Source organism: Syngnathus scovelli, chromosome 1 (genome assembly GCF_024217435.2).
Source record: "Syngnathus scovelli strain Florida chromosome 1, RoL_Ssco_1.2, whole genome shotgun sequence".
Lineage (NCBI taxonomy): Eukaryota > Metazoa > Chordata > Actinopteri > Syngnathiformes > Syngnathidae > Syngnathus > Syngnathus scovelli.
In genome coordinates, this window is record NC_090847.1 from 20,729,236 (window position 1) to 20,742,737 (window position 13,502).

At 40.2% G+C, this 13,502-nt stretch overlaps 1 protein-coding gene across 4 annotated transcripts in view; it reads left to right on the forward strand.

Annotated features, from left to right (window-relative positions):
* fstl5 (follistatin-like 5) overlaps positions 1–13,502 on the forward strand; it is a 75,486-nt gene that overhangs the window by 53,252 nt on the left and 8,732 nt on the right. For all 4 annotated transcript variants that reach the window (XM_049763497.1, XM_049763727.1, XM_049763651.1 and 1 more), the window contains 5 exons: positions 2,008–2,128; positions 6,886–7,047; positions 7,778–7,912; positions 12,657–12,683; positions 12,851–12,969. In XM_049763497.1, coding sequence (XP_049619454.1) covers positions 2,008–2,128; positions 6,886–7,047; positions 7,778–7,912; positions 12,657–12,683; positions 12,851–12,969 — 564 coding nt within the window. The remainder of the gene's footprint in view (positions 1–2,007; positions 2,129–6,885; positions 7,048–7,777; positions 7,913–12,656; positions 12,684–12,850; positions 12,970–13,502) is intronic.

Genomic DNA, 13,502 nt, shown 5'->3' on the forward strand with positions numbered 1-13,502 from the left:
AGAAACGTGGCACAAATGTGATTGGTGCATTCACAACATTCACATTCTGACTTTAATGCCTCACTCATCTTCATGACACAAGCGAGGTTGATTTATGTGGTTGCGTTCTTCTTTACAGTTGGAAAAGAAAATGGACAGCAGGTTTTGACCTCAGGAAGGCTGCGCGAAGCCAACGCTGTCACCATGCCGAGTGAAAAATGAATGGGTGGAGGGGATGAAAGTCAGTGCAGTGGAACCTTCGTCGGGCTGTTCGGTGCTGTGCTGACTGGGCGCGTATAGCTGGGGGGCGCACAAGGACAGGTGGATTTACCCTCCGGAGACCATAATTAATACGGCCGTCAGAAGCAACCTGCTTCAAAATACAGTTGACCTCACTACACTGCGTACACATACACACGTCTTGCATATAGTATGTACCTCAAGTAGAACAAATCCCAAATGTCCTAAATGAGTACCTAGTGAACAATTCATTGGAGAAATAATTATTGTATTGAGTACAGGGTTACCTTAACTCTTGAGTTTTTCAGTTAGAAGTCATCGCCATGTTGAGTGAAATTACAAGAATGGAGCCATTCAAGTATAATGCTAACCCTAACCCTAAAGGAGAGCAACAGTTGTCTATGAACTTTCCTGTTTTTGACGACAGGTGTCTGGAAAAGCCGACTAGAACATCTGAGCTTTATTTCATGTTAATCAGAGACACTGGGAAGTGTGAGCTGGCTCATATTTCATTCCAGTTTATTTTTATTGGTTGATTCTAACAACAACCAGAGTCTCAGTTACAGGAGGGTGTGCACACTTAGGCAATCACATTATCTCAGTTGCTTTTTTTAATTTCATGTCATACTTTTTTCACTTCGATTGTACAGGTTAAAAGTTTAGAAATGTTTTATCTTGGTCTCAAAACACACACACACCCTCTGTCTCTCACTCAAAGTCATCCAGGCGTATGAGGATAAACGCTAAAATGGACGACCGGACAAAAGATAATCCTCATGTCGCCGGTCGAGGCATGCCAACATCAACATAATTAATTAATGTGCTTTGTTTTCAATTCAAAAGTAAACATAAACAACAGTGCGAAAAAAAGACAAACATTTGCCAATAGTGAGAAAAGCCACCGCAAACTAATGAGCTTGTCAACGATGGATAAAAAGAGGGGGGGGGAACGAGAAAATTCATCTACCTCATATTTAGAGCGGTTTGAATTATTCATACAGCCACCAAGGAATGTTTTGCTTTTGACAAAATCGAGTGTTGATTCTTTCCGATATGAATTCGCTTGTTTTGCTCAGGGATGTCTTTGAAGTAATCACCTCACATGCATTACGGTTATTTTATTCATTATGTTGTGTTGCTGACAAGAGCCTCGTTGCATGTTTTTGTCATGGTAAGCTTAGAAGAATGTGCGCAAGCCGCAGCAATTGGGAATATTTACACTGTTAATGACAACAACAAAAATTGGCAGACAAAACATATCGGTTGCTTTGATAATGAATCAGAAAGTACACAATTTACTGCCGTGATTCTCAAAGTGAGCTTAGCAGGTTCTCTTGCTGTATGTAAATGAATCACTGACTGGAACGGAACCAATGAAAATAATATTTAATACAAGCAAAACAACAAAACATTACAATAAAGCTTGTGTAGCTATGCTCACTGCATGTTTAAAGGTTTTGAATCAAGCTCAAATCAAGAAATAGTCATATTTCTTTACAATAACACATTCTACCCCTCCCCACTAATCTAAACATATTAGTAATATTGTGATTAGTATTACATTTGTGGAATATGAATTAAGCCAAAAAATTCGCCCAATTTTAATCCATCTCAGTGGGCCAATATTTTGCCACATATCACAAGGCTCAAGCAACGAGTCACAAGTCTACAAGACCCAACTACTATTTGTATACAGGCCATTAACAAGTCACCTTTGCATAATACATCCCTGCCCAAAAGCACATTTTGTTGGTTTCACCTGGCTGCGTTTGTCTTTGTTACAATCAGGACTTTGGCGACGACGGCTCCTTGTACTTCACCAAGGTGAGCGCCACCCACATGGGCAATTACACCTGCCACGCCGACGGCTACGAGAAACTCTTCCAGACGCACGTTCTCCACGTGGATGGTAAGAGGCCTCTTGTGTGGAGTGGCGACTTTTTGTTCTCGGGGTTTGAATCAATTAGGCGTCACATGTAGCAGATGGCCCATTCATCATTCTTGCCAACTTAAAGATGGATTTTGAGCTCCAACTGAGCGCTTTGGCAAGGATACGCCAGTAGTCTCCGGACGTTTATGGAAGGGATTTACAAGGTATTTACACGAAGAGAAAGCTTTCCGACGGGAATCCCAAACATCTGCTGCTGTTGTAAATTCCGACCTCCCCAAAAAATGTTTTTGCGATGTATCTTTTCCCAGGATATTCTTTTGATTAAAAGGCAGTCTCAGAACACTATCGCTGATTCTGATTTGGGGTTTGCTTTGGCAAGTGGTTCCAAAACATCTAGCAATATTTTTATTTAAAATTTCCAACAAAGAACAGAAGATAGATGGATATGAAAAGTTTACTAGTTTTAAAAATGTGGGGAACAAAAGTCATTGTCAGATTTGAAAACCAGAAAATACCAGATTCTTAAAATGAATTGTAAGTCATTGGAGTTACGTCATGTGCTCCCTCTTATGTGTTCCAGTTCAGAGGCGAACGGCAGCATTTTACTAATTAGTGTGCTGCCGAGGAAGATAAGCTTCACCTTTGCCAGATGCCTGCGGTGAAAAAAAAGCAGGGCTTGACAATCGCACTGAACAGAAAGCTTTTATGCTGGGGAGTAGATTTTATTGGCCGATATCAAACCTTTTCAAAATCAAAGGAATCAGCTGGAGTTTTGCCCATTAAGCTTTGCTACAATCTTACTCTCTCATGAAACACCAATGGCCTCAAAACACCCAAATAGGTTGGGCTCTAAAGGCGACAGCTCAGTCACTACTTTTGTTTGAATTTTGAAGTATCAATAGTGTTCAATGATGGAGGTTCTAGTGTACACTTTCATTCCACTTGGTCTTCATTCACCATGAGGTGAAGAGTTTTGCTCCTTTGCTAATTGGGCTAACTTTGGGAGTGAAATGAGCTCTTTATGGAAAAGGTAAAGGTCACGGGTGTGCTGTGGAGTACCTGCTTTCCCTCCTAATGAGCTGGCAGGGAGTTGAGGAAACTTCCTTCTACGTTTGACAGACAGCTGCTTCATTAGCATTCATTCAAAAGTCAATCGCTGTGACCGTTAATTGAAACACTACAGGGAGACGAACAATTGTTCTGTTTATGAAAACCCCGGCGCCCGGGAAAGAGCGAAGAATCCCACTCGTAATTGATTCCGGACCAGAACTTTTCAACATCACCGCTATGGATTTCACATTGCGGGGCCCCCGAGGAGACGCGATTGCCTCCTGACGAAGCGACTTGACGTTTTCTAAAACTCAATTAGGCAAGCGAGCTCGATACCTAAGTGGATTTGGAACGCTGTTCATTGCCACCGACGCACGGGAATGTGATGGACACTATTGAGTTTCAAGTGGAAGTAGAAGCATGAGGGAGAATAGTTGTTAGAATCGTTGGGGTCTCGCATGGCAGCTATATATATATATATATATATATATATATATATATATATATATATATGTGTGTGTGTGTGTGTGTGTGTGTGTGTGTGTGTGTGTGTGTGTGTGTGTGTTTGCCTTAGAAAATTATGTATTTGAATAAATTATTTGACTCATTTGCTTCTAGGCACAATTCATCAATCAATTCCACACCAGCAACCAAATTCTTAGTGCTGAATGAATCCTCATCCCTACTGCTGCTGAAGCCAAATTATTTAAGATACTGTATCATCAGTCTGCGTTCATGGGCCTATTTATTTATCTGACATCATTTTAATAATCCAGTTCATTTCATACGCCAGACTGGCTGCTGCCATTCATCTCAACCAAGACGTTTATTCATACCGCGACACCCTCGGAAACGATTTTCCCCAGATGGTCGGCCATGTTTCATCTGTGGCACATATGCTGCCTTAACAACACCAGCAGGGAAGGATTATTGCATAAATATTACGAGAAATACACAATGAACGCCCTTTGATTGTGATCACTTCTTTTTTTGGTATATTCCATATGCTACTAGCCCTCCCACATGTATGTAAACTTTAAACAGAACAGATTTTCCAAATACATTGTTAACATACGTACATATATGGGATCTTCATACATGGCAATTCAAGTTGTTTTGCACCTTTATTACACAGTGACTGATGTAGTGCATTTCTGGAAATGCAGAAATATTACTCGTACAAAAAACAAAATAACCATATATTGTGATTTTTTTTTCCCCCAGTGCAAAGGGCTCTCTTGCATAAAAACTACATTTCAGGGACGGCACTCTACTGCTGAACAAGAAACCAACATAAAGCGCAACAACTCATTTTGCACATTTTTCCACCACAAAAATGATTTGGCCTTCTCACGTCGTAATGTGGTGCAATATATGACTAATTTTAAGTGAAAAATTACAGTATTACAATCAATAATTTTTCATAGTGTGGATTGTTCCTGCCACAACCCCTATTTTCCTCCGTTTTTCATGGAAAACTGTTTTTGAATTGATGACTCAAGAGGCCACTCAGAACCTGCTGGCCGCTAGTTGCTCATCTGAGTTCCAATGAAGAAAAGTGTTGTACAGCATGCTTGTTCCTCCCGCCCCCCCTTGCCCTCCTTACTTTTGCATGCGCACATTAGCAACAGCATGTTGCCGCGCATGTGATTGGCAGCACATATCTCAGAGGTACATGGTCGACTACGTGCTTTTTGGCCGACGCCTCCAGCTTCTTTGTGTGATTGAAGTGGCTGCTTGGAATTTCACAGTTTGAGAGCAAAACAGCCTGCTGCCTGTGTACGTTGTGTGCATGTGTGCGCAGACAGTGGCCTTGCTGGGTGATTGACGAGCGGCCGGCGAGCTGCATGAAGGACTTGTCAGCTATGTCGCAGTGAGCCTCCAGTGCAAGTTGTCTACATTCCATACATATGGAACTCAAAGTATGGGTGGATGAGGAGGAGTGTTTGAAAAAGCTTTTTCCTTCACTATGCCCACGTCCTAAATACACAGACTCTAGTGCACCAGTTGTAGATGATCCATAGTAAAAGCTTTTTTTTTTTTTTTTTTTTTAATGATGCATCATTTCGACCTCGGAAAAGATTATTTCTACGTGAATTATTCTCCATGGAGAGCAATTGTTTCTAAACACCAAAAAAAAAAGACAAAAAAAAAATTCCATACCCTAAAAGACTTTTTGTATTCCATCATCTCAAACACCAAGTTGTTTGTTTGGATTAAACGTTAATCTTCAAAACTTTTAGAATTTTTATTGTTTTTTTCTTATTATCTGAATGTAAGATGTAATCAAAAATGTTGGCCTTTTTTTTTTTTTACACAAAATGAAAGGAATAAATAATTGTTTTTAATGTACAATTTAATATCAATTTTCTACATTAAAAAATCTGCAACCCAAATAAGTGAGTTTTATATATTTTCAAACTACTATTTTATTATCATTAATTTAAAAAAAAAACTTCATCCTCTAAAATTCTAAGAACATGTTTGTTAACCAACCGGTTCAGGGTGTCCCCCGCCTACTGCCCGATGACGGCTGGGATAGGCTCCAGCACGCCCGCGACCCCCGTGGGGACTAAGTGGTACAGAAAATGGATGGATGGATGTTTGTTAACTTTCTAAAACCACAAATTTAAATGATTGTTTGAACTGCATCTTGTCAGATATAAAAAACTATTATTTTGACACTTTGTCTATGTTGTCAGTCTGCGTTTATATGCTGCCCTTCAGTCAGTGTCCTAGATTGTGTTTGTCCCTTTTTATGGGTTTAAGCTGCACCATTGCAACTGCTTTGTGACCTTGTGTTTGCGATTGTTAACAGCGGCCCATATGTGTGACTGACTGCCAACACGCCAACGGGACATTCCAAAACCCGCCTGTACCTAACGGTCCAGATGGCGATGGCGGCCATTCCTGGAGGCCACCATCCACCTGGATACCTAGACAAACTTTTTTGTGAGGCTTCTCAGCAAGAAACTAGAGAAATTATCAGAGGATTATGGTAGGCTCGGAAGATGACAAGATGGAGTTGTGTGTTAGAATTTTGCTATTTTTGGATGCCTTGTGTGAATATTTCACACTGTGTGCTCTTATTTCTTTGAAATTCCTTCGATATCAAACATGTTCCGTGAAGCTGGATTAGCAAAACGTAATCTCCCTTGTGTATACTATGCATAAATGCATTTGATTATTAATATATCTTCTGCTTGGAAGTTCACAGTGTATATTTTGATGATTTGCTATTGCCACAGGGTAAAGATTTTTTTAAAGAGCCAAGTCAGGTACTAGACGTTGTGCTTCGTCTGCTTGCTGACAAAAGGTTGCTTGAAATCGATAGGAAGCAGGAAAAAAAGTCAATGACCTCTTAATGGTTCTATTGCTCATTTATATGCGTGATTTGTATACGCTCAATCGTACGGGACCAAAGGCTGCGGGGAAACAACGGAAACATTGATCGTGCTCTAAATACGGCACTCTAAAGCTTACCCAAAAGGTGATACTAATAGAATACTAATAGTTTTTTCAATTAGATTGTAAATTTCAAGTTTACAGGACTTGGCACAGTTCTGTGATTAAAATCCCTCATGACACCCTATTAAGAAAGTTTTGCATTGCCATCTTTTTATATATACATAAAACACACACACACAATTAAACCTAAAATCACAACCTAGTCTGACAAATATTAACAGTTTATTGAAATTCTGATGGTGTCCATGCCCCCACAGTTCCACCCGTTATCCGAGTGTACCCGGAGAGCCAAGCCAGAGAGCCGGGCGTCACCGCCAGCCTACGATGCCACGCCGAGGGCATCCCCCAGCCGCAGCTGACCTGGCTCAAGAATGGAATGGATATCACACCCAAGCTATCCAAGCAACTTACACTGCAAGGTAGTTACTTTCTTGTAAGGTAGTTTTATTTTCATCTAACACATTAGCTATTAGTGTTTTGGTTTTTTTGTGCATATTTTTGAAGTAATTGAAGGCCGTTAGATTTTAACCAGTGCAATTTATGGCAATTAATAGTTGTAATTTGTTCATTGACTGCTGTCAAAACTATGCATCTTTTGTGTTATTCAACACTCCTTCTTTTAGGCTTTGGGGATTTAACGGAGTCATGCTAACCTACACACCTATGAGATTTTTAGTAGTCCTTCTAAAAAAGTTTAAAAAAAAACTGGGTAACTAAGGCTGTCTAATTTTATCTTCTGTAATAATGGATGGGATTTCGGGTCATGTAAATTTAGCCAGAAAAACTTTTGTTTGGATTTGCACTTGTCTTGTTTGAATCTGGGGGGAGTCACAATAGAGCTATCAACCAATGCAATATATGGCAGTTTTTTGTCAATTTGTAAGTTAACATTCATTTTACTTTAACAATTCTAACTCTTAGCACATATAAGTTCATCTTATTTTACATTGCATAACGTTTGTGGTATTTATGGTAAATTAATCTTAAGGTAGTGCTTGGCTATTTTAAACTTGTATAACTATTCTGTGGCATCTCATTTTGAATCTGCACAATTTTTGAAGGTGATTTGAATGAATACTTTAACCTGAGCAGATGTTGGCAAAATACTGAGAGAAGCATAATTTTTTTGTGTGCGTCTGCTCATCCTAGCTAATGGCAGTGAAGTGCACATCAGCAACGTGCACTTTGAGGACACCGGTGCTTACACCTGCATCGCTAAAAACCAGGCAGGCATGGATGAGGATATCTCTTCTCTCTTCATAGAGGACTCGGCACGCAAAACCTGTAAGTCAGCATGGAGACGTCCATTTGAGATGTCCGCCCGTCTGCCCGCCCTTGATTTCCGATGCAGCAGTGACAGAAAATAACAAATAGCCTCAGAGTGCGTCGACAGAGCCTGACAAAGCAGAAACAATTGGCACACTGTGAAAGGCATCTCTTTTGTGCCAGTTAGCAGCAGACTGTTGCCGTTTGAGGCACGGCGGACTGTTTAACAGGCCTGGAAAATAAGTCCTCTGCTCCCAAATGTACTTTATTGACAGCCAACTGGAGTGTGGCCCTCGTAAAAAAATGATTTGACCTTCAGAGGCGGGGATATCATAGCGTTGTTTAGTCTGTTCAGACCGCTGCTAAAAGCTTGGTGACGTACTGACCATGTTAAAACCGGGTTCAATTAGCTGTTTCACAAGGAAAGCAGCCAGTACGTTAAAGGCAGAATGAAGTGCAGCTACATTCAAACTAGCGACAAAATGGGATGAAAATGACAGCGCGACTCCTTCCAATTTAATTTTCCTCAGAGGAGGAAGAAAGTATCATGGGTGAAAAGTACACGACTCGACTCCATTGTTAAACCCAAAGTGTAATGCCGATAGGTAGAATGAGGTATTGGAGTGTCTGGACCGGGAAAAAAACGTTTGTAATTCCTGTCTTCTTGTCATTAACCCCTCCAAAATTAAATTAAATAACTTGTTAGAAAATCTGCCAAATCAGCCACTGTCCATCTTTTTATAGGGAGTTCCATTCGTACACTGACACTGTAACTCTAATGTGTACGAACATCTTTACACATAGTAGTCTATTACTAGCCTATGCCAATCTATTACTAGCCTATGCTAACACATCATTGGAGTCAATATTTATACAAAAACACTTCTCACCCATAAGTAAAAAAATAAATAAAATTAAATGAATAAATTCTGTTGTTCAAGTAAAGTGCTAATGATGAGAGAAAAATGGTAGAGAATGAAACTGTCATTGCAAAAAGATCTCTGCTGATTTGCCGTACTGACTTACACTTCTTAGGTTTATTTTGCAAAAAGTATATGATTGTGGCTTGTCATTCCACTGTAGATACTCTGATTCTAAAAATCTACTGTGCACAAATAATCCATATCAAAGAAAAACAAAACTTTGGAAAAAATAACTCCAATGATATGCCTTCCCGTATGTTTTTTAACTGTAAAAAAGAGACAATGTGGGTGACTTTCTTTAAGTGGTGTGTATGTGTGTGGTTTGGGACCCTTAATTACCCTGAGGAGCGCCACGGAATACCGACAACAGCTCTCCAACCCCCAAACAACACGTGACATTTGATAAAAGGTCACAGTTAATTAGCTTGCCCTCCTTATTTAGAAAAAAAGCATCTAAATTTCAATGAAGTAGTCTTGGAATAATGTTGTTTGGCGACATGTCGACTAGACTTATTCAAATAACCGCTGGCATTTTCAGCCTCGTTAAGAAGAGACTCACAGCCCCTTTCAAAGAGAAAACTTGCAGATTTGATGCAGAACACACCCTTTCACTTAATTTACTCTTATTTTGATATGCGTTTTTTTTTTATTATTATTATTGTTATTTATTTTTTTAAAGTCATCTTATTTGAATATGAGCACTTTCAAGAGGTTCAGTTGTCTTCTTTTAATGCAAAGTGTAAAACTTTTGGAAATATTTAAGGTAGTCTTAATTCAATATGTAAAACTTTGGGGAGATTTAAGGTAGTATTTTGACCTCTCCAACTTTTGGATGCCTATGTGACTTTGCACTGCTTAACTTTTGAGGGCTTTTGAGTTATGCTAATTTAAACCCGTGCAACTTTTGGTGGCTTTCACCATCTCCGTTTTACCTGTGCAACCTTTGGTGCGTTTATGGTACTTTAAAAAAAAAAAAATCATTTCGTTGCAGGCTTACTTTAAAGCCATCATCGGGCTATTGCAAAGCCCCGCTCGTCAAAACGTCAGCACATCAGTGCTTGTGGATCGCCGTCTGGTCTCACGACTGCTCTAAATCCTCCCCATCAAACTTTATGACTCACAGTGAAGGTCTGTTAGATAAGAAATGACCTCAACGGGAACAGAACACGGCATCTTGGAAAGCTAGTGGGCTGAAAAGTTGGGCGTTGCATGGCAAAAAAATAAAATCCGTCTTTGTTCTATTGTATTGTATAGAACCCTGAAAAATAGGACTAGAGCTTTTATGCTGCACTTTTTCCTGGTTATTAAATGACCTTAACTCAATTCAATATATCTCCTTCAGAAACTATTGAAATGAATTCAATACTTTTATTTAACTTGGCAGCCTCTCAGATAATGGACAAAAACAACAATGGTTAGAAGCTTCAATGCAATCCATACTCTGTTGGCTCAGTGCAGAGTGAAATCAGATGCAAGAAGTGTTTTATTTATATTGAGATTGCACAGACCAGGCTGGAAAGCAATGAAAAAACAACACTGTGAAACAACTGGGAGCAATTATGCAGTCACTACACATTTTTAAGTCCCTTGCGATATAGCTTTTGTTTATCTGATTCTACGTTATAAATTAAAAAAGAGAATCCACTTATTCTTTAAATTAATTAATGAATTAATTCAATATTAACACCTTTAGTTATACATTCGTTGTATGAAGCCAGAGGTCAAATAAATATGATTACCAAATTTGATTACCACATTTATTTTTTTAACCTCATACTATATGACTGGCCTGCCCCCCTACTCTTTCTCTACACTGTTTCTGAGCTAATTAGCGCCGTCAAAGTATGAATGGTCTGTCCCGGGTCGCCATCGCCATGAGCCAGTCATAGCGTAACCTTGCCGCTGGGCCTCCCGGGCGTGACGTCCCCAAGCTTTGGCGTCCAGCACAAACAGTTATCACGAGAGAGCCAAACGATTGCCCGCCGCCGTCGGCCGGCTTGTTTTTGCTACAGTATATGGACACTGAAGTTGATATATGGGCCCCTCGCACGCGCACAACAGCCGCAGTCTTTCGGACCCCGGGTGATGAATAGCATCAATATGGCGTTCGTACGAGTGCTTTCTTTCTATTTTGTTTCCATCCCTGGCAAGCGCTGCCATAAACGCCATTGTTCTCCAGTTTTTCTGTCCACCATCCATTTTGCAGATGACACGGTGCTACTTTTGTGACGCTTTTTAATGAGCTGAAAAAGATTCGCAAGAGTGCACAGAAAGGGTAACACTCGACAAAGCGTTTTTTTTTTTTTTTTTGCAACGATTACCCCTGACCCTCGCCGCTTTGTCTCTTTGCCAGTGCCGTTCCACGGGAGAATGAGTGCAGGAGGACAGATTAGCATCGGCGCCAATTGGCCCACAAATTGGACAGCCCGTCAGAAAATGGAAGACGGGAGTGGGTTGATGGAGGGACTGGCAGACAATAGGCAGAGAGGGTCGACATTAAGGACACAGCGTTGAATTTGCATGAAAACCGAATTCATATCACCGTTGCATTTCTTCCTCACAACAGTGACCCTGTCACAGTTGACCTCATACAAAAACTCATTTTCACTCTCAGGAAAGAAATAAGTCCGAATCCATCATAAAACTGCACAGGCAAAGCCTTGATTCAGCCGATCTTTTTGTTTTGACTTGTGAGCAAATGTGACGTAGGACCGCTATATGGTGGCAGTGAAACATAATTTTGCTGGCTTGATATATGTGATTCTCTTTTTGAGTTGACCTACCCAAAAATTGTAAATTGCAATATAACTACAACAAAGTGGAATTACTCACCCCTTTGAAAAAAATGCCTGAGAGACGTGATGGAAGGGGAAACAAAAAATGATGCAGTCACTTAGTGGCATTTTTGCAGGTATTGCTGTTACAATAAAGAAAAGGTTTACCACCGCAAAATCCATCACCTGAAATGGAGTAAAACCACTCACCCTTTGAAGATATCTGACGGACAAAATAATGATAGAGGTAACTGGTAGTGGTAGCTATCAGAAGCTCTCAGGCTCTGGTCTGGCACTGCGAGTGTCATTAGCCATCTCGCAATGACTTTAATGGGAAAAAAAAAATCAAGGGCTGCTGCTTCTAAGAACAGAAAGATGGGCCATTAATCCATGTTAATGAAGCACTAAAATGACCTTAGCCTGAGAAATGATTTAGTCACCTGGGGCATCTGAGGTAACCCATATCACCTCACACTAAATACATACTAAGGGCACAAACTTTAATATATTTGGAAAATACGGTGTTAAGTAACAAGCAAACGTTGTCTGGATCATTTCTCAACACTAAGCCGCCTAGCGAGCAAAACATACTGCTGGGATCTAATCCCAAATAGGCAACTGTCAACCAAAATAATGTGCAACTGCAAACTTGATGTATATACAATTGTGACAAAAAAACAAACAATTGTGGATCACAAACATGTATGTATGTACAATAGCAATAGTGTTCGCAATTGTTCAGGTCAAATTCCCAAAGTATTGTGTTGTTTATATGCTACATCAAGAGAAATGTAGCAAAAAAGTCATCCCGGCTTGCCCGCTGCTTTGCTCGCATTTCAGGCTCATGCTAAATTATATTGTTGATTGAAGTCGATTCCCGTAAGCATAAGCAAACACAGTTGGCGATGTCTAAAACCAAACATCCTTATTTCCGAGCAGAAGACTCAATTATCTGTTGCATTGGATAGCGGGGCCCAAGCATTCCAATAAAAGTCTCACAAATGTGATGTTATTGATTGTGGCGTTTAATGTTCAATGTTCTCTTTCTCTTTTTCTGCCTGGCAGTGGCCAACATTCTGTGGCGGGATGAAGGTACGGCTCCGTGGCTGCATTCATTAAAGTGACTTAATTGAATTCCTGTAATAGGGTTAGCCAACTGTGACAAGAGGGATTAAATGATTGCACAGTGCCTTATTTACTTTAGGGTGTATAGTGTCGCTCCTATTTCACCGGGCGAGTGACGTTCTTTGTTGTTGCAGGTCTTGGTATCGGAAACATGTTCTACGTGTTCTACCAGGACGGCATTAAAGTCATCCAGCCGGTGGCGTGCGAGATACAGAGACACATCAAGCCCAGCGAGAAACTGCTGGCTCTTAAGGTGACAGACTCAATAACACTGCATGGATGGTTGGAAAAAAACACAAATTAGCCATTTCCACTAATTCCACCCACAAATTCAATTGGCATGTCCATCATAAGACACATAAAAATATCTCATGTCCAAACTTGACATTTTGATTTGAATCATTTTGAATGAATTCTAAGGGCTGCTACTCTGACAAAACCTTACTCGGGGGGGGGAAACAACACAAGCCAATTTCACCGATTGACACCAAATTGCTTTGACTTGTTTATCCTGTCTGAAGAAAGTGTAATAAACCCAAGCCTAAAATTGAAGGGTAATTGAAGCTGCCCTTGCATCCTGAATCCGGTATCCTGGGTGGATAGGCAATGCGAAATTGCCAAGCCGAGCGTTTGTTTCATTATTATTCCAGGATTCACCAAATTCAGGCCTTCAGTCAAGATTGCAGATTCCCAGGCAATTTTCCTTTCTTGAGAAATTTTCAGGGTCTATCCATGATAGACACGTAGAAGAAAATTTCATGTTGCTAAATGAAACTTCACTGGGGC